Source organism: Talpa occidentalis, unplaced genomic scaffold (assembly GCF_014898055.3).
Source record: "Talpa occidentalis isolate TD23 unplaced genomic scaffold, MPIMG_talOcc4v2.1 talOcc4.9, whole genome shotgun sequence".
Taxonomy (NCBI): domain Eukaryota; kingdom Metazoa; phylum Chordata; class Mammalia; order Eulipotyphla; family Talpidae; genus Talpa; species Talpa occidentalis.
Genome location: NW_023605305.1, coordinates 18,148,098 through 18,168,358, shown reverse-complemented (window position 1 = coordinate 18,168,358; position 20,261 = coordinate 18,148,098). Strand labels below are relative to the sequence as shown.

The 20,261-nt window shown below is 39.6% G+C and overlaps 1 protein-coding gene across 1 annotated transcript in view; it reads right to left on the bottom strand.

The window, feature by feature from the left end:
- ZCCHC17 (zinc finger CCHC-type containing 17) overlaps positions 1–20,261 on the bottom strand; it is a 36,145-nt gene that overhangs the window by 1,339 nt on the left and 14,545 nt on the right. The window contains exons 3-7 of the mRNA XM_037498594.2: positions 18,691–18,748; positions 11,912–12,012; positions 10,192–10,283; positions 7,632–7,732; positions 5,590–5,726 (exon numbers count right to left, since the gene is read on the bottom strand). Of these exons, the coding sequence (XP_037354491.1) occupies positions 5,590–5,726; positions 7,632–7,732; positions 10,192–10,283; positions 11,912–12,012; positions 18,691–18,748 (489 nt within the window). The remainder of the gene's footprint in view (positions 1–5,589; positions 5,727–7,631; positions 7,733–10,191; positions 10,284–11,911; positions 12,013–18,690; positions 18,749–20,261) is intronic.

Genomic DNA, 20,261 nt, shown 5'->3' with positions numbered 1-20,261 from the left:
CTTAAAAAAAATACAGTATGTATTCTAGATTCCAGTGTATTTAACTTATAACTATGTGTGTATTTATTACACACCATACATGCATGCATGCCATACAATGTGTATATATATATGTGCACCCATATCTTTATTAAAACATAAAGAAAACAGTGGGAAAGACACAAACTAGCAACCAGTATTACCTCAGGAATAAAGTGAATGGAAAGAAAGGACAGGGGTCTTTCACAGGAAATTAAAGCTGGAAGGAGTCCTCAGTGATCACCTAGTCTATCTAGAAACAGTGACTTACATGCCCCATAGTGAAAGAGCAATAGATTTAGGAGTCCTAAGTCTAATTTCTACTAGACTCCGCTGCCATGGAAATAATTACCATCGATTAATGAAGATCTACCTATTGCCCTTGAATATTTATCATCTCTAGCCATCATAACAACTTCATAGAAGATTATAATAATAAAGAAAAAAAGCTCAGAATTTTCTCACCATAATGCCAAAGTAACAGCATAAACTCATACAAAGAATGGGTCGCAGTTTCCCAGGCCTCTATGGAGTGCTTTCAACAGTTTTAAAGCCTTGCATAAAACTTTTCCTTGAATTTCACGTATTTACATAGCTTCAATAAGGTTTCTAAGAAGGAAGAGAGATAATAGAAGGAGAAAGAGAGCAGAGGAGGCAAAGCTCTTGCTCTTCTTACAGGATCCAAGCAGCGTCCTGAGAGCTGTAAGTCTGCCTGAGTGATACACCAGGCCTTACGAGTAGGCCTTACGAGTCGGCTGTGAGAAATGGTGTCAAATACCGAACCAGCTGTTAGACCTAGACTTGAGTTCTGGCTCTGCCACTTACTATTCTGTAACTTTGGATGTAAGTCAGTTCACCTCACTGAGGCCGTTTCCTCAAATGTTAACAGAGATGATGACAGCCCTTATGTTACATGGCTGTGGTGAAGATTTAATGAGATAGTATCTGGCTTAAGAAGGTGAAAGCCACTTGCCCTAGATCTTACAGGCAGGATCAGGATCTGCATGTAGATTACATGACTGGAAATTTTCGGATTTTTCCTCTGTAGCACATGGCACCTCTTCCTATAGGATGATGGCAAGCTTCATGGTATGGAGGTCAGAGCAACAAATTTGGAATAGGATAGAATTATGTTCAAATTCCAACTGTGTCATCACTTACTAATTTGTGACTTGGAATAAGAAGCTTAACTTTTTGAACCTCAGTTTTCTTTACAGTAAATTATAAATAATAAATACCTACTTCAAAGGATGGTATTAGGGCTTAAACAAGTTAAGTACTAACTGCAGCGCCTGACGCATGGTAGGTACTCAGTGGTAGCCAGAAGTAGTAGTCTCTCATTTTGGGAATTCCCACAATGTTTTGACAGTCTAGCTAAATATCTGTATTATATAAATCAAAGTTTTGAGAAGGAGATTAAACTAAAACTCTTCTTTGAAGTCTCCAAAGGAGTAGAGAGAGAGAGGGGAACAAAGCTTCCCAGCCCCATATTACCAGGCTACAGGAGCCACGGCTGGGAGGAGCTGAGGGTTGGCAAATCACTGGTTTGGCTTATGGTGCTGTATCTTCCTGATGGCAAGGTCATGAACACCCACCACAGAATATTTGGGGTTGGGAGCCTCATAGGTTCTGCTCCTTAGGTAGGGCAGGGTCCTGGGAAAGTAAATAAGCAAATGCAAAGTCTGTACTATTTCCCTCAAGCCCGGCCCAGCCTGGATAAATGAAGAAGGAGAGTAATAATACTTCTTTATACCCAAGTAGCACTTTAATTTATCCAGGTTTCTGTATCCCTTATCTTATAATAATAATCTGGTAAGGTCAAAATTAAGAAATTATTTGCATTCGTTTTACAGATAAGAAAACTGCACCTCAGAGAAGTAAAGTGAATTGACTGACCAAGGCTCAAGTGACAAAAATGTTGCATTTTCTAGCTTGGAGTTTGACATTATTTCCACTTTGCTCACTCTCTCAAAGATGCAGGCTCAGGAGGAGGAAAGAGAAAAAGAAATCACTATAGAACTCTGGCATGCTGGTACATGCACTCCAGACCTCAATTTTCATGCACAAGCTCTTTTACAACTTGAACAAAGGAAATCTAGTTTTCCAGCAGGTGGCATCATTTTCACCATGTGTCTAACCCTGAGCTACAGAACAAAGAAAAATCACTTAGGAAATTGTATTTCAAGAAGAAAGTTGAGCCAGAGAGGATGGTGAGCTTCTGACCCCCCAAGCGCATTCAAGGGGGTTGTGGAACAAGATAACTGATCAAAAAGATGGCTCATGGGTGTGAGCCCAAGGCAGGTAGGGCAGGAGGAGCATGGTTGAAAAGTATCAATGCTCTCTAAGAAAAGTACATACTCCCTACTACAGCAGCTAGCCCACCCACAGTGTCTACAGTTCTGAATCAGAACAGCAGAAGCCTAGTGTAAGAGAAAAACAAAAACCGAGAAGGGAATAAGAGCAGCTCACTCAGTACCTGGCTGGTACACATACTTAATCTAACATCACAGTCAAATCTATTAAATGACCATAGGTATCCCTGTATTTTCAGGAAAGAAAATTTTAGCTTTAGAGAGGTTGACTGAGATGAAGTGACTTGCCCAAGTGGTAGAATTTGGATTTGACTCAGGCTGGGTCCCAAAGAGGATGTTCTTTTTAGCCCTCTCTCTATTAAAGGCAGCACCTAACTTAGCACTTCCCAACCAATAGGCACTGACTTGGTGAGAAATCCAACAAGCAAGCACTTATTCTTTTTCCCTTCTTCTTGAGAAATGATTGATTCTTTTATTCTTGAGAAATGACTGATTCTAAAGACATGATTTGATTCTCAGGGTTAGTTTCTGGGAAGTAGGATTAGAGTGACTCCTGGTTAAAATTTGCCTATAAAGAACCAGTTTACCAAAGCTTAGAAATGGTCAAACCAGAATGAAAAGGTTTAATTAATCAACTCACAAATATTTACTGAACTTTACCACCTACAACACACTTTAGTGAGCCCTAGTTACAGATAGCACTAATTAGGAGATCAGATAACACATAGATTTTTAATAGGACTGAGAATATGTACCTGTACAAAGCAGTAGTAGGAGATGCAAACTAAACATATTTGGTAGTGGAGCCTGGCTCTAAATCTGAGCCAACTTATCAAAAAAGGTACCGTATCCACACAGTATATTCATTTAATGAATATTTACTAAGTATGTTTGAAGAGCCAGGAATAGCCATTTATTAATTTGTCTCTTATTATAGTTGTTAGGTCAGAGATCAGGGATCCTGAGGCTTTAAGGATCCCTGGTTGGTGTCAAACACCATCTAGTTTAGATCCAGACCTGAGTTCAGGCTCTGCCACTAACAATTACTATCCTGTCTCTGATCCATGAGACACATGTTTTCTCATAATATAGCAATGATTCAGAAAGACCCATGATGACAACATGATTAACTAAAACAGGTAAGCAAAGCATAGACCACAGGTTCATGGAAAATTATCCACGGCTTCACAACAAAACCCTCTATTCCTATATTACCAATCACCTAGTATCCATTTCCATCTCTAACGCAGTTTCCTCTTGTTCTAATTATGCCTAATTATATTTTTCAGATACTAGGTCAAAAATTATCATGGACCCAAATCAATGTACATTAGATTTTGGACAAGGACATACATTCAATATATGAAAGTTGGATGAAAAGAGTTGGAGGGAGGTACTCAGAATTAGGAAGATCTCTTATTCCTGCCCCCGCTTCATTCACTATTAAAAGTAAATATAGTATTATAAAACAACTTTTATTGTTTTATCAGGATAATACAATAAAAAATGTAAGAGTATTCTGTAAATTGTTAAATACTAAACAAATATAGGGCATAAAAGATAATGGAGGGATTAACACTGAGGTGAAAAGACCATGATGCTAGATGACAACCTGGTAAAACAGTGGGCTTCAAGGTATGTTTTAATATTTTTAGCTCCCTAGAGAATTTTTTAATCAAAGAGAATTCATGAGTTAAGAGTTCATAGACACAAAGGTACTGTTAAATATAATAAGGTATGATGATTATTGCTGCCGTTGTTCATCAGACCATTCCTCTACTAAGAGAACAGCAACAGAGTAAGATAATAATAGGCTGACTAAGCAGGTCATAAAGAGCTTCATGCCTAGCAGATCTTTCGTTACTTTTTGTGAACTGAAATACACATCTCAAAGCAGATTCAGGAACAGAGCTGTAACTAATATTGCACCAGTAGTATAGCAAGACGAAAACTTAACCGAAGATCCATGGAAATGAGACAGCCACAAAACTGCTTTGGGAATCAAACAAATACCTTTTATCCCCTAAAAGGTTAAAAGAGAAAGAAAAATTCTTGGAACAAATGAAATCGGTTAAAAATCTAGCTCTAATACAACGTAAAATTACCTGTTTGCACACATGATCTTAGATATAGAAAACCCTAAATATTCCACAAAATGACTGCTAGAAATAATGAGTTCAGCAGAGTTGAAGGATACAAAATCAACACAAAAATCAGATGTATTTCTATACACTAACAATGAGCAATCTGAAAAGACAATTAAGAAAGTAACTCCAAAACAGACAATTATGAACCAGAGACATACTGCAGGGGAGGAGGTGGGAGAGGGATCAGAGGAAGGGAGGGAGGAGCACAGACTGTGGTGATGGTACATGGGTGCCATGGGGAAGGAAATTCTATGGGGACTCAATCTGAGGGGGTGGGAGGAAGCAAATACAGTCTAAAAAATTTTTTTAAATGATAAATGTTAAAATAAAAAAAAGAAAGAAAGAAAAAAAAGAAAGTAACTCCAGGACCTCCCTGGTGGTGCAAGGGGTTAAGATGCAACCTATGAGGCCAGCCAGGGAGCAACCCACATGGCGCAGCAGACCTCTCTGTCTCTCCCGCTGCTCACCTCAGTGTACTTCAGTCAATCTGCCTGTTCTGTTCCCCACTCTGTCTCTGGTGAATCCTCTCACCCTCCCACACTTCTGGCCTGTACCCCAGTTCTTGTATGCATAAATAAATAAAATCTTAAAAAAAAAAAAAGAAAAGAAAAAAGAAACTAACTCCATTTATAATAGTATCAAAAGTAATAAAATACTTGGGAATAAAGTTCACCAATCAGGCAAAAGGACTATAGCATGTTGAAAACTACAAAACTCTAATAAAAAAAAAAGTATTTCGGGCCTCCCCGGTGGCGCAGCGGTTGAGCGCTGGGTTGTGAAGCTGCCCGCAACCTCTGCAGCGCCGGTTTGATCCCCGGCTGCTCCCCAGCCACCCGGAGGAGGGTCCCACATGGCGCACAGACCACTCCTGCCGCCCGCTGCTCCCCTCAGCAATGTACTTCGTCAGTCTGTCTGCTCTGCTCCCCGCTCTGGCTCTGGTGAATTCTCTCACCCTCCCGCGCTTCTGACTGTACCCAGTGCTTGTATAAATAAATAAATAAAATCTTAAAAAAAAAAAAAAAGTATTTCAAAAATTTCTGCAAAAAGCACACTTAAACTTTAAAACTCAAAAAAAAAATTGATAAATGCAATATAAGTTAGATGACATTTACCTTCTTTCTTTTTCTAGAATTCCTCGTGGGATCAGGCTTATCTGCTGACTTTGCCTCTTCCTTCTCTTCATCCTCCTCAGGTATCAGGGAGTATTTGGTTCCACCTGGTTGCATGAAACAATCCTTTGCAAAGTGGCCTGCAGAAGAGAAGTAGAAAAAAGAAAAGGTAAGGAAGAAGTATTCTTTCCTCTCAGTTGGGCAGTCTTCCCCAGAGGCTCCTGAAAAGGGCTAGCTGGTTTGGGAGGAATTATTGAGTTCATTCAGAGCAGCTATTGGATGCAGAGCAGATTTTCTGTCACTTCAAGGCGGCATTGCTCAAGCAATCATAGCGAAACTAGAACTAGTCCTAAAACTGTGGGAAACACCAATACTGCTTTGGAAACGGCAGAGGAAGTGAGGATGCAAGTTTGTGTTGCCTTCTTCTAGCAGCAGAGCTTTGTCATTTTTAAAGATCTATTTGGAACTTACTCTTGATAATGAAAGGCTACTCCAGAGATAAGCATTTTGAGCAGAGGAAGCTGAGTGGCAGGCCAAGCCCTATAGGAAGGTAATTCTTAGGAAGACAGGTCTTAGGCAGCTGGCGGGAAGGTGGCACTCACATACAAGCTAACACAAACAAGCACAATCACCTTATTGAGGGGTACCCAATATTCAGATTGCCAGGTCTGGCTAGGGCCTTAGAGATCATGAAATCCAACAGTGCATCGCAAAAGATAGGAGGTACTAAAGTAGAGAAGGAGCTCAAGATCACACAGATAACAACAAAGTAAAACTTACCCTTGGTCTCATGCCTCCCTCCCCTTTATTTCTCTGATATAGCAGAACCAACCACCTTTGGCCTGATTTTTGCAGACTAGGTCAAATTCCATCTCTCATTATTCTCTGCCTCATGTAACACCTGGTGGACGCAAGTTGAAGGTAAGAAGACCCCACTCTTCTTGAGGCTACAAAGCTATTAAGGGGCTTTTTAACAGATGCTACAGAGCTGGTTTTGTCTGTGCTTGTTATAGATCCTGTCTCAGGGGCACAGAGGATTTGATGAGATCATCAAAGTCACATGTAAACTACTTTCAACTCTGAGTCCAGAAGCTGGATGGGGAATATAGCATCGCTTCCAAATATCTGGAATGTTCACACATTTCCTCATGAGGAAGTATTCTCTCATTTATGTTCCCTTTTCCCCTCTACACTAATGATAAATAGGGGCTTAAATCTGCCCCACAATCTCAACCAGGACACAAATGTGCTACCATTTGTAGAAAAATCAAGACATCATGGTAAACAGAAGCCTAGCGAGGAGTACAAATTGAGGTCACTCTGAAAATGAGACACTGGCTATCCCTCCCATTATAGCACCAACAAGGGAAGTCAGGCTGAAAGAGTTCTTTAATATCTGAGTAAGATGAGAGGAAACCTGAGGAAACAGCTAAAGAAAGTGACTAGCCTGTGTTCTTTATTACTAAAAAGGACATTGTGTCCAGAACTCTGAAGTTACAAGAGATAAAGATACAGAAGAAAGAGGCTGACTTGTGTCCTTAAGGAATGTATTTCCAGGTTGCTTAATTCCCCGCACACATTTTAAAAGGACAGGTTTATTAGGAAAAGGAGAAAGAAAAAGAGGCATCTGCACAGTCATAGGAGGGCAGGAGAGCTCCAAGTTGCTCAATTTTGTAGCAGAGAAATAACAGTCCTTAGAGATAAAAATTTAGAGTGTTTCTCATAATCTAACACTCTTACTCCTCTAGACAGTACAAGGGATGCTGCCATTGTAGGCATCAGCTAGGGAGAATGGGGTGTGGTGGTGGTGGCAGTAATAGTGGTATAGTACCTGGCAGGGCAGCAGCATTCAGAAAAGGAAACAGAAAAAGCATAAGCCATGATCTTCTGATGTAAGTCCAACAAGACTTACATCATGAGTAAGTGAGGCCATCACTGGGCTAAAAAACAGGGTTAGCTAAACTCATACCAGGCTGCCTCTCTCATCCAGTAAAGGATCTGTCCACAAGGACAGTAAGTCTGAAATGGCAGAGGCTTTGCCTTACCTTTACAGCCACACTTCTTGCAGGTGGTGTTCAGGACAGCTTCAAGTGTGATCTTCTGTCCAGTGTAATCCTGGAACGACCGCCTCCGCCGCTCTTCTTGCCTTTAACAAAAAAGATACTTAATAGACCACTTAATAGATGTGGCCAGAGATACACTGGACCACTTAATAGATGTGGCCAGAGATACAAGGTAATGTTATATGTTGACTTTTATTTTGGCCTTGGCAGGGAGAAGAGACAAAGAAGGAAAAGTAAAATGGAGCTGTTACCTACTTTGTAGGTTATGAGAACTATATACACTAATGTATGTAAACTGCCTTTCATAAATGCCTAGTACATCACATGTATTTAATAAATTTCACTTCCAGGCCTCCCCGGTGGCACAACGGTTGAGCGCTGGGTTGCGAAAATGCCTGCAGCTTCTTCTGCGCTGGTTCAATCCCCAGCCACCGGGTGAGGGTCCCACATGGCACACAGACCTCTCCTGCCGCCCCCTGCTCCCCTCAGCAGTGTACTTTGTCAGTCTGCCTGCTCTGCTCTCCACTCTGACTCTGGTGAATTCTCTCACCCTCCCACGCTTCTGACTTACCCAGTGCTTGTATAATAAACAAACAAACAAATAAATAATAAGTGTCACTTCCCTTTCTTTTAGGTAAAATCCTTCATATCCAAAGTGATTTTGCTCAGAACTAGCAAACATAAGGGTTTCCAAACTTTTCACCACCAAGATCCCATGCAAATATAATCTATTCTTTTTTTTTTTTAATTAATCAATAACAGGGGCCTCCCTGGTGGCGCAAGGGGTTAAGACGCAACCTATGAAGCAGTCTGCAGCCTCTGCAGCATGAATTCGATCCCCGGCCGGCCCGGGAGCAACCCACATGGCGCAGCAGACCTCTCCTGGCTCACCCGCTGCTTACCTCAGCAATATCTCCGGTCAATCTGCCTGTTCTGTTCCCCACTCTCTCTCTGGTAGGTCTTCTCACCTCCCCCACCTCTGGCCTGTGCCCCAGCTCTTGTATGCATAAATAAATGAATCTTTAAAGAAATTAATCAATAACATAGCTGCACTGAGAATACCTGATCAGTGTGAAATAAACAATGTAATAGGGCCTCCCTGGTGACCTAAGTTTAAGTCTCAGTGCCATCACCACTACGGCCTGAGTTCGATCCCCAGCCAGGGAGCTACCCCATATGGCACAGCAGACCTCTCCTGTCTCACCCGCTGCTCCCCTCAGCAGTGTATTTCAGTAGATCTGCCTGTTCTGCTCCCCACTCTGTCTCTGGTGAATCCTCTCACCACCACACCCTGTGCCCGCACTGCTGGCCTACACCCCAGTTCTTCTACACTTTTTTTTTTTTAAAGTAATATTTTATCATCAAAACAACAAAATAATGGAATGGTTAACTCAAAGATAAATGTATGATTTTGGCTGGCTTTCAGAGACACTGGAAACAGTTTCTAAGTCCCCAAGACACCCTTATAGGTTCTTAGGGATCTAGGAATCCCTAGCTACAAATCAATACATATATTCAAGAAAGACTCTGAGACAGAGAGCAAATTCCCAAATGAAAGGTTAGAAGAACCAATAACAGAAAGGTATTATTTTCTGAACACAATGTATCCCAAGATTTAAGAGTTTAAACTCTGCTAGAGGTTGCTCCTATATTAACCTACCATTCCACATGGTCTCTACCTTTTTTCAGCCTTACAGTCAGGAGAGGGGCAAGTAACAGGCACTTCATGAATGCTTGTTGGCTAGCAGGTTAAAGAGCAAAAGCAGAAAGAGAACAAGAAGAAATAAAACCACTGATGGAGCACTTCTGTTACAGACTTGGAGTCTTCTTTAGAGATTCTGACTCCTTATAAAAGAATTTAGCAATGGGGCAAGACAGATTACATCCAGACATGGCTTCATGCTTAAACGCGAGAAAGGCAGCACCAAAAGAGAAAGTTTTCAGGTCCGCTCCCTGAAGTGAGCTAGGAAAGGATTTTCAGGAGTTTCTTTACCAGAATGGGATAGAGGGGAGCAGTGCTGGAGTATGTTTTGAATGGGCTGCACTAGGGCATGTGCAGACAGGTTACATGCTCTTTCACGTTACATGTCTCATTAGCATCTTACATCTCCACCCAGGGCTGGGACCTTGGTGACTCTGTGTCAGATTCTTTTACCATCTGTGTATGCAGGGTCCTCAGTCATCCACGCCTCCCTTGCAGGGAATTGTGAAACTATCATTTGTGAGGATATAGCATCTTTTGCCAAGGTATGATGACTTTGGTGAGTCTGGTGGATTAGGCTGTTTAAACAAGATGACAGGCAGCGAACTACCAGTTTATAGTCTAATCTACCTAGGCTATCTCATTTCTATGCTGGGAGCTTTGTATTTTAGCATTTCATCTTAGAACTGCATACTTTATACCTCTAAAAACCAGAGAGCACAAAGATAACATAAATCATTAAAGCACAAGGTCTATAAATGGTCAATTTCCCAGGTCAGCCTGATTCACTACCACATTCTACTGTTTCAGAGGCAGAGGATTTCCAAACCTTTTACCTACTCAATGATAACGTTGTTAGGGTCGAGGTCTTTCCCAGTCCCTTGGTTGACAACTTTCATGGAAAGAGATACTTTTATCCTATCATTTTTCATCTGAAAAAGACAAAAGCAAAGTCACCAAAACTTCAAAGAACATGATTTAGATGTGCTTCTCATCTAGAATTATCTAAAAATCAAAGCTTTTATCATCATAACAAACACTAAGCACCTGTAGTGGCTAAGGGTGTGTATTAGGAAGTGGCTGCTTATAAGCACAATAGGCAGATCCAATGGCAGAATTTCAGGAAATGGTCTTCATCTCATTTTTTTTCATCACAGTGTTAAAACATAAAATCCACTACCTAACCATTTTTAACTTTACAGTTCAGGAGTATTAAGTACATTCACACTGTGGTACAGCCATCAGTACCTTCTACCCCCGTAAGTCTTTTCATTGTGAAACCAAAACTCTGCCTATTAAAGAAGAAGTCTCTGTTCTCCCCTCCCCCATAGTCCCTGCAACCATCAGTATATTTTGTCTGCATGGTTCTGACTATTCTAAGTACCTCATATCAATGTAAGTAGGATCAAACAGCATTTATCTTTTAGTGACTGTCTTATTTCATTTAGCATCATGTCCTCAAGATTCATTCCTGTTGTAGCCTATTGCAAAATGTTCTTCCTTTTAAAGGCTGAATAATCATCCGCTATATGTATGCATCACATCTTGCTTATCCATTTATCAGTCTGTGGACACCTAGATTGCTTCCATTTATTGTGAATAATGCTGCTAAAAACAAGGGTATACATATATCTCATCAAAACCCTACTTTCAATTCCTTTGGGCATACCAAGAAATGGAATTGCTGGGTCACACAGTATTTGCATTTTTAATTTTTTTTGAGATTTATTTATTTATGCATACAAGAACTGGGGTACAGGCCAGAGGTTGGGGGGGTGAGAAGATTCACCAGACAGAGAGTGGGGAGCAGAACAGGATTGACTGAAATACACTGCTGAGGGGAGCAGCAGGCGAGACAGGAGAGGTCTGCTGTGCCATGTGGGTCACCTCCCTGGCCAGGGATCGAACTCATGCTGCAGTGACTGTGGATAGCTTCATAGGCTGCATCTTAACCCCTTGTGCCACCAGGGAGGCCCCTTTTTAACGTTGCCACAATCTGTCCTGAACTTAAACCTCCTGGCTATCTGTCCTGCAAACTCAGAAAGAATGGTGTGAAGTCACACCCACGGCCCTCATACACTCAACAGTTAACAGATCCTTCAGACCTTTTTCACTTCCCTCATAGTGCATTGTGCCAGGTATTTAGGAAAAATGACTATAAATTCTGTGTCCTTTTTGTTTTGGTTCAAAAACTGAAGTATAGTTGGCAGGTATTCTTTGAAGTCTATAATGAAGATTTGTCCCATAGATTGTTTCCTTCTTTCTTCTTGGTTCTTATCTTTTTTTTTCTTCCCACTACTATTTAGGTAAATTTCAGGAAGGGAAGTTTTACCAACATGTACTTATTGTACCACATTTACTGCAGTTCACACCATTTCTTCTGAGTGTGCTGGACAGATAGCCAGGAGGTTTAAGTTCAGGACAGATTGTTGCCACGTTGAAAACCAGGTTGTCAGCTACAGTTAATAACATATATACACTCTCACCATTATAAAATACCAAAAAAATCCCAACTTCTCCTAATCTTTCCTAGCAACATAAAAATTGCACCGAACTTTACCTCTCGGCCGATTAGCTTCACCCACACTTTGTCTCCGACATCTACTATCTCAGAGGGCTTATCCACACGGCAGGATGACATGTGAGTTCTATGGACCAGACCTGGGAACAAAAAGAAGAAATAAGATGCAGTACAGGGCATGTCTGGTATTTATATTCTAATTAATAAAGTAAGGAGATGATGGGAATTGGGGATTCATTGATATCTTTCATTTAAAACTGTAATTTAGGGCCTCCCCGGTGGCGCAGTGGTTGAGCGCTGGGTTGCGAAGCTGCCCGCAGCCTCTGCAGCGCCAGTTCGATCCCCAGCTGCTCCCTGGCCACCAGAGGAGGGTCCCGCATGGCTCACAGACCTCCCCTGCTGCCCGCTGCTCCCCTCAGCAGTGTACTTCAGTCTGCCTACTCTGCTCCCTGCTCTGGCTCTGGTGAATTCTCTCGCCCTCCCGCACTTCTGAATGTACCCAGTGCTTGCATAAATAAATAAATAAATAAATAAATAAATAAATCTTAAAAAAAAAAAAAAATCTGCACTACTTATAAAAAAATAAAACTGTAATTTAAAACAGTTTGAGATTGTTTTTATACCTAACCAACAAATATTCTTTAAATAATACTCAATGTTAGTAAAGATGTGATATAACAAATATATAATACTGGTAAAAATACAAGTTGGTAAAATTCTTTGAAAGCAAAGGGCATAGAGATCTTTATATCTTTGATGCAAAAATATCATGTTGAATTTTTCCAAAAGAAAAAATTCAATACAAGTAAAAGTCTGTGAACATAAAAAAAATTTGCAGTATTATAACCTACAATTTTTTAAAACTATACTACTACTTCAATGACCGATAATTGAAAGCAGCTTGGTAAACTATGGTAAATCTATCAAATGAAAGAGTAAGCAACTATTTAAAATAGTTACAGGAAATAATTATGATAGAAAGTGAATAAAGAAAATATAGACAAAATGTTATTTTCACTCTATTAGCAAAATATTTAGAAGCTAACATAACCTAATATTAGTAAAATAAGAAATATTGCTACTTAGTGAAATTTTTAGAAATCATTTTTAGCAATGTCTAACAAGAATGTCACAAATATTTAAATTTAAAATTAATTATTAAATTATAGAATTATAAAACAATTGAATAAAATATTTAAAATAAACGTTCTTTTCATGTCTACCCAAGGTCCTTAGGAAAACCACCTTACATTCTAAAATAATCTGCTCCATTCATGTGACTTTGGTTGTAGCTAACCGAACTCTCAAGTGTGGGCACATGATGCAGTCAGTCAATCAAGGTACTCCATCCCTGGCCACAGTCATGGACTGGGTCAGGGTCAGACACAGTCACTAAATTAAATCACCCTTCTTAAGACTTTTTTCAGGATTATAAACTATGAAAAATTATCAATTCCCATTTTTACCAAGGTGGCAAGAGACAACCAGAGGGAAGAGGACCAACAATAGATAGTCCTGATGTTATAAACAGCACTATGAATGAAGCTGGATTTATGCGACCCAAGCCAGTCAATTGGCCAAAGTTAATCTGGACTGTGTTTCTGTTCCTTGAAGCTAACAGTTCTGACTAATCTCTGACTAATAACTAATTTGATCCATATTATTTGTGGGAATTTGTATGAGACAATAATCTCATCTATAAGAAAAGCTCTATGCATTCAGGAAAGTGACCTACATCAAAATACTCAATATAGTTCCTTTTTTTTTTTTTAAGTATTTTTCTTAATTTATTTTTATTTAATTATGCATACAAGAACTGGGGTGTAGGCCAGAGGTGGGGGAGGTGAGAGGAGTCACCACTGACAGAGAGGGGAGCAGAACAGGCAAATCTACTGAAATACACTGCTGAGGGGAGCAGCGGGTGAGACAGGAAAGGTCTGCTGCACCATATGTAAGTTAGCTTCCAGGCCATAGTGGATAGCGCTGAGACTTAAGCCCTAGGCCATAAGGGAGACCCCTATTCAATATATTTCTATGACAAAAAAATGAGAATTAATTTAATATCCAAAAATAAGGTAATTGTTTAGTTATGGCATAGCATGGTATAAAAACAAAGTTCAAAAGATTATGTAAAAACATGTGAATACTCCTTCTTTAGTAAATATTTATTGAGTGCTTATTTATGTGTCAAACACTGTAGGTAACTAGCATTTTCCAGAGTAAATCACCAAATAATGACACAAAATTGTATAGTATGATTACAAATACTTAAAGCAAATTCTAAAAATTAGAAATGATCCAAAATGTTATAACAATGGTTATTTATCCTAAGTTAGATTACAAGTTAATTTTTATTTTACTTATTTTCCAATGTTGTAATAATAGAGAAAATTATATGTCTTTGGGGGGAAATGAATACAATAAACAATTATTTTGAAAGAACATAGATCAGGAATCTAAACCAAAGGAAAAAACTGGTAAGTAAAACAAAAATTGATGTCAAATGTAAATACCCTCCCTGAAATTGCTTAGAATTATTAACCTTTATTTTTTTCCTCTCAATTTCTCTCCCACCACATGCATCTTCAGGGATGTCTGCACACCTTTATGATTTAAAGTACCTGCCCTTTCTGTGTGGAACTCCAGCTGGAAGTCCATGCTTTCTCTGACCACAGTCACTGGGTTTCACATACCTACTTCACATACCTACCTTAAAATTTTGGAGGCTGATAGCCTATCTCTCTGAATAACTATGGGGCCTCCAACATTTTTTCTATCAATATAAAATATATATTCCACATCTTTAACTTAACATAATCGCCAAATTCTGTAAAATTCATGAAGTTAGACCTCTTACTCCCCCCATACCCTGTGATAGTTTATTTAATGAGCTGACTAGTCAAATTGAAACTTAGAGGGAAAATTCAGATTCCTGTTCATATAATCTCACCCTAGAAAGAAGAATGATACAATCAATTAGATTTTAGTATCTTAAATTACAATTTTATCCCTTTCCCCTGGAATTATACCCAGATTTTTTTTTTCAAAGTCTTGAGTGCTCCCATTTCTTCCGTCACAGATTTACAGATAATTACTTGGCATATTTCTATCAATGGCTAATCTCATACTCTATATGAAGGATTCATCACTAGTTTTACCATCAGAAGACAGTCTGAATTCTTGGAAGGTAGTTTATTGTTATCCAAATACACCAACAGGAGTTGGATTAAATGTATATGACAGAGGGCACCCAAAAAAAATTTGAGGCCCCCTCACTCTGTACCTCACTAGACATAGGATAGTTACAGATTCATTTAATCCTCACATCAACCCTATGACATAGGTTCACATGAGGAAATAGCCTAGAATTAAAGAAAATGGTCCAAGGTCACAAAGCTGATAAAGCAAGAACTGTAATTTAAATATGTGTCTGTGACGTCTCCTATATTGTACTATATTTTTTCCTTTTATCATTAATCTGTGTTATCTTTCCAGTTAAAAAAAAGAAAAGATTATTTCCTCACAATAGTGGAAACACGTCTAATTCTGTTATAACAAATGCTCTAAACCAAAACAGAAAGAATACTTTGCTCATCATGCCACACGGAAGGGAACAATTTGTGCTTGCATTTCTGACATTAAGCCATAAATGCCCAAAGGGAATATCAAGTCCATCAAAATGTTCAATAAACCCAACATGACATTTAAACAGAAAGAGTCCTATATCAATGTATGCTGGAAAAGAAAAAAAAAATTCTCACAACTTTGAAACACCTAGCATCATAATCACCATGAGGAAAACAGAGGTAGCCTAGTACAGTTACCTTAAAAATATTCTCCCAACTCTGTTAAGTTCAACATTAATTTTTTTTTTACATCTTGATAATAAAGGAAAGAGACAAATATATAACAAATTAGAGGACAGCAGCAGCCAAGATTGTCAAAAAGTCTCCTTTACACTTGAGGAACCTGAATTCCCTCTTTAACTCCAATCAATGGTATGTGACAATAAAGCAAGCACATTACTCTTGCTGGAATTATGGATTCATTCAAACACTTACTAGACATTCACTAAGTTGTAGCAAAAATGGATCCAAGGATAAGATGTTGGACAAGAAACTCTAAAATATGCACATTATTCCCATTTTACAGATACAGAAACTAAGGTACAAGGACTAAGTAGTTTTCTAGAGTGAAGAAAATAGTAAATGGTGGAGCTGGGACTAGAATTCATTTAATAAGATTTACTGGCTATCCACTATACCTCAGGCACTGTACTAGGCCCTGACACTCCACCAGCAGTATATTAACTGTAAACCTTGCAATATGAATCTCTTCCACTTCACTGTTCCTGATTGTATCCTTTACCAGTAAACATAAGGAAAAGGTCTTCCTTGGTTCTGTCAGCCATTAGATCAAGTTATCAAATTTGAGGAGGGGGTCATCAGAACCTTTGATTCAGAATTAGTCAGAGGTGGTGGTATGAACTAGTCAGAACAGGTGGTATGGGACTTGCAACTGGCATCTAAAGTGACAACAGTCTTGTGGGACTGAGCTCCTGTAACTTGTGGGATATGATACTAACTCCAGGTAGATGGTGTCAGAAATGAATTGTCAGACTCCCAATTGGTGTCCAGAGAATTAGAGAACTGGTTAGTGTCAGAAACACACCAGAAAAGATATAAAACTTATCTTTCATCACCTGAAGTTCTGCTGGACAACACTAGGGGAGTGGAAAGCAGATCTAGTTTATATCTGAACAGTAGGAAAGGACCTCAGTACAGGTTAAAGAATTCTGAGAAAAGAAATCTGAGAAAAATAACTCAAATTAGAATTTACTTCTTGAATCAAAAATGCTAAAATCTGGAAATCAGACATTTTATAACTCAGTCCTTTCACAGTGGGACTTTAAGGATAGAGACGCTACAATACATTATAGGACAACTGCTCATCAACTTTCTGTCTCTCTGAAAGTCACCTGCTCAGGTAATCCAATAAATCTACCGAAGTGCCCAAGATTAGAATTCACAGAGCTTCCACCTAATTATTTGGTTTCCTGAGTTCTCCCTTCAAGACTTGTCTCAGCACAGGTGTCAGGCTGATAGATTTGCTTGTAAGCTTGGCGGCACAATCTGAGGCATCAGGTGACAGGGTATGGACTCCAGTGAGTTGAAGACTGACTGCTGGAAGGTGGCGGCCTTTAATCCCCACATAGTCCCCAAAGTGTCACAAAAATGCTCAAGTAAGGATGAGTCTTTCAGGTACTGGCAGCTATGGCAAGTACACTAACAAGAAAATCTGTCTTCAAACTAAAAGAGGTACATGCCCTATAAGGATGGGGATGAGTTCCACCTCATTAATTCCCAGCCAACATAAAATCAGAAACTTTATTACAGATTGCTGACTGCTAGCTTGGAAATTACTGGCAAGCCATTTCTAATGGTGTAATTTGCAGCATAGTAGTCTCCAAGACTAGAGGCATGCATTTATTATCCAAAGACCAGATGTTGGACTTTTTTAAAGAAAATTTTTTTTAAAAAAATTGCAAAAAGTAAGGGGGTTGTAATTGTATGGGGAATATAAAAATAAAATTTAAAAAAAAAATTGCAAAAAGTGTGGGCCTCCCCTGATGGCGCAGGCGGTTGAGCGCCGCGCTGTGATGCTGTCCACAGCCTCTGCAGCACTGGTTCGATCCCAGCCGGCTGGCGATAATGCCACATGGCATGGCAGACCTCTCCTGTCTCGCCTGCTGCTCCCCTCAGCAGTGTATTTCAGTCACTCTGCCTGTTCTGTTCCGTGCTCTGTCCCTGGTGAATCCTCTCACCCTCCCGCGCATCTGGCCTGTACCCTGGTTCTTATATGCATGAATAAATAAATCTTAAAAAAAAAAATTGCAAAAAGTGAAAGTCCTGGGCCTCTCTGGTGGCACAAGGGTTGTTAAGCTGCAACCTATGAAGCTATCTGCAGCCATTGAAGCATGAGTTCGATCCCTGGCCAGGGAGCTACCCACACGGTGCAGAGCAGACGTCTCCTGACTCGCCCACTGCTCCCCTCAGCAGTGTATTTCTGTGGATCTGCCTGTTCTGCTCCCTACTCTGTCTCTGGTGAATCCTCTCATCACCCCCCTCCCATCCGGCATCTCTGGCCTATACTCCAGTTCTTGTATGCATAAATAAATTAAAAAAAAAAAATCTTTTTTTTTAAAAAAAGATGTTATAAGTGGTTTAAAAATTTTTTTAATTTAAAAATTTTAATTTTTAAAAAATTTTTAAAAATTTTCACATGTAGATGAAAGAAATAATGTGTAGAAATCCTGTGTGCCCTCATTCTTCACCCAATTTCCTCCAATGGTAACATCTTGCAAAAACAATTAGTACACTATAACAACCAGGAAATCACAGTGATACTGCTGTACTACAATCTACAGGTGAGATATATATGTTTGGCTACAATACTACTTTCATTCCATGTGTCATAACCAGGAAACTCACAATGTCAGTCTCAGAAAATAGCTCATTCTCCCACAAACCCTAAGACTAAAGAAATCAAATGATTTGCCCAGAGTCACAGGTGAAATCTGAGGTGGAGCTAGTTCCAGAAATGAACCCAAGTAGCTATACCCCAACCGTCCCCCCAAGTCAGACACCACTATTCTTCTGAATCAAGACCTGCTAAAAATAAACTGTAATCACTTGTCTCTACTCTTCTTTCTATAGTAAAAAATAAAAACAAAATTACTGCCTATAATTAGGATGGAGTGGCAGTGACAGCAGACAGTGTGAAATGGGAGGACTGAATTTCAAGTTACAGGCTCCTACCTTGTTTCCGACAGCCTGGGATTTTGATAAAGGCTCCATAGTCTGTCACCATAGCAACCTGTAAAGACAAAAAAAAAGAAAAGAACATGTCACACAAATGAAAATCTCTCTTCTATAAAATTTAACGTAGTCTCCCTAAATTTCAACTTTGTACTGACTGCTACTGTCTGCTGCAAAACTGCCTAAATATGATGTTCTGTCAAACATTCTGGGTTTTGTGTTATTTTTTAGTTTAGACTAATCGACACAAGTGAACACAAGAAAAACACTGATGAGATTGAATTGCTGTTGACTAGTATGACAGTACTCAGAAATATACAAACCCCACACTTCCTGAAACCCCCTAACAGGTATAAGAACAAAGGGAACAAAGAGCAGAAAATCAGGTAATAAAATTATACTTTACAGTAGCTAGAATGAGGCTTCCACAACACAGAACATTAATTTGTGATGGGACATCTAGGACATCCCTCCTTCCTGAATTTCAAATTAAGTCAGACCCTACAGCCTGCTCTATTTCACTCCAAAGCAGAGTCTTAGGTTTTTATCAAGACAATTAGAGAAAAATTCAATACATGGACAGAAGTTGAAATAATCAGAAAAAAAGAGTTGTCCTCAAGAATTCTTAAGAGTGACCCAAGATGTAGAAGTGAGAGAACTGATGTGTCTGTGTACCTTATACAAGTGTCAATAAAAGGCCCAGGTTCCTCATCAAGTAAATCATTATCCCAAACCCTGTCTCTCCTTCCTTCTATCCTCCAGCCCACTCCCCTACCTACGGATTAGGATAGATTTAATTTAGTGACATTATATCACTAAATTCATTATTATCTTCCGAAAATATTCAATACACTCTTACACATATAAACGTTATCCTTTCTTTTCAATAATTTTAATTAGTGGTTTACTTTTGTGCAGTCACTGTTTTAGCTTCACCATAACTAAAGCAAGGGAACAGAATAAGACAATCCCTATTGTACCACTGTTCAGTAGTATATAGTGAACATGTAACAGGGTGGTCCCCAAGAAAGGGGGAGGTTCCCTGCCCCACCCAAGGGAGGGTGGAGCTGAGCAGGGAGAGGAGAAGCTGAAGAGGTGACTGAGGAAGGAAGGAAGCAGGATGGAGCCAGAAGGAGACCTGGAGGAGGCGCATGGAGCCTAGAGACACGTGAAGAAACTGCGCTTGTCTTTTGGTCGTGGACTGGGGTGAGACCCATGGGGAGGTGACAATGGCAGCTTTTATCTTGATGTTGATTTTGCTCTTTTCCTTCCGGGCTTGTCTGTTTGTTTCTGACCCATTTCTGTGGGTCCCCACTCACTGGAAGATGCTTTAGACTTGTGACAGGCTTTGGGGCCTTGTTCTGGGCCAGTCCCATTTGGATGGACTTTTACCCACGAGGGGACGGGTAACTTTGGGTGCTTCATTTAGAAACTAGATTCTTTGCCTTTCCTGTATTGTTTCCTAGTTGTATTAAAGTTCCTTCCCATTAAAGTCTCATATGTTTTGTGTTGATGTGATGGATGACAGAAACCATTTAGAATAGGCAGGTTTGCGGGGTTTGGGCTGCCCC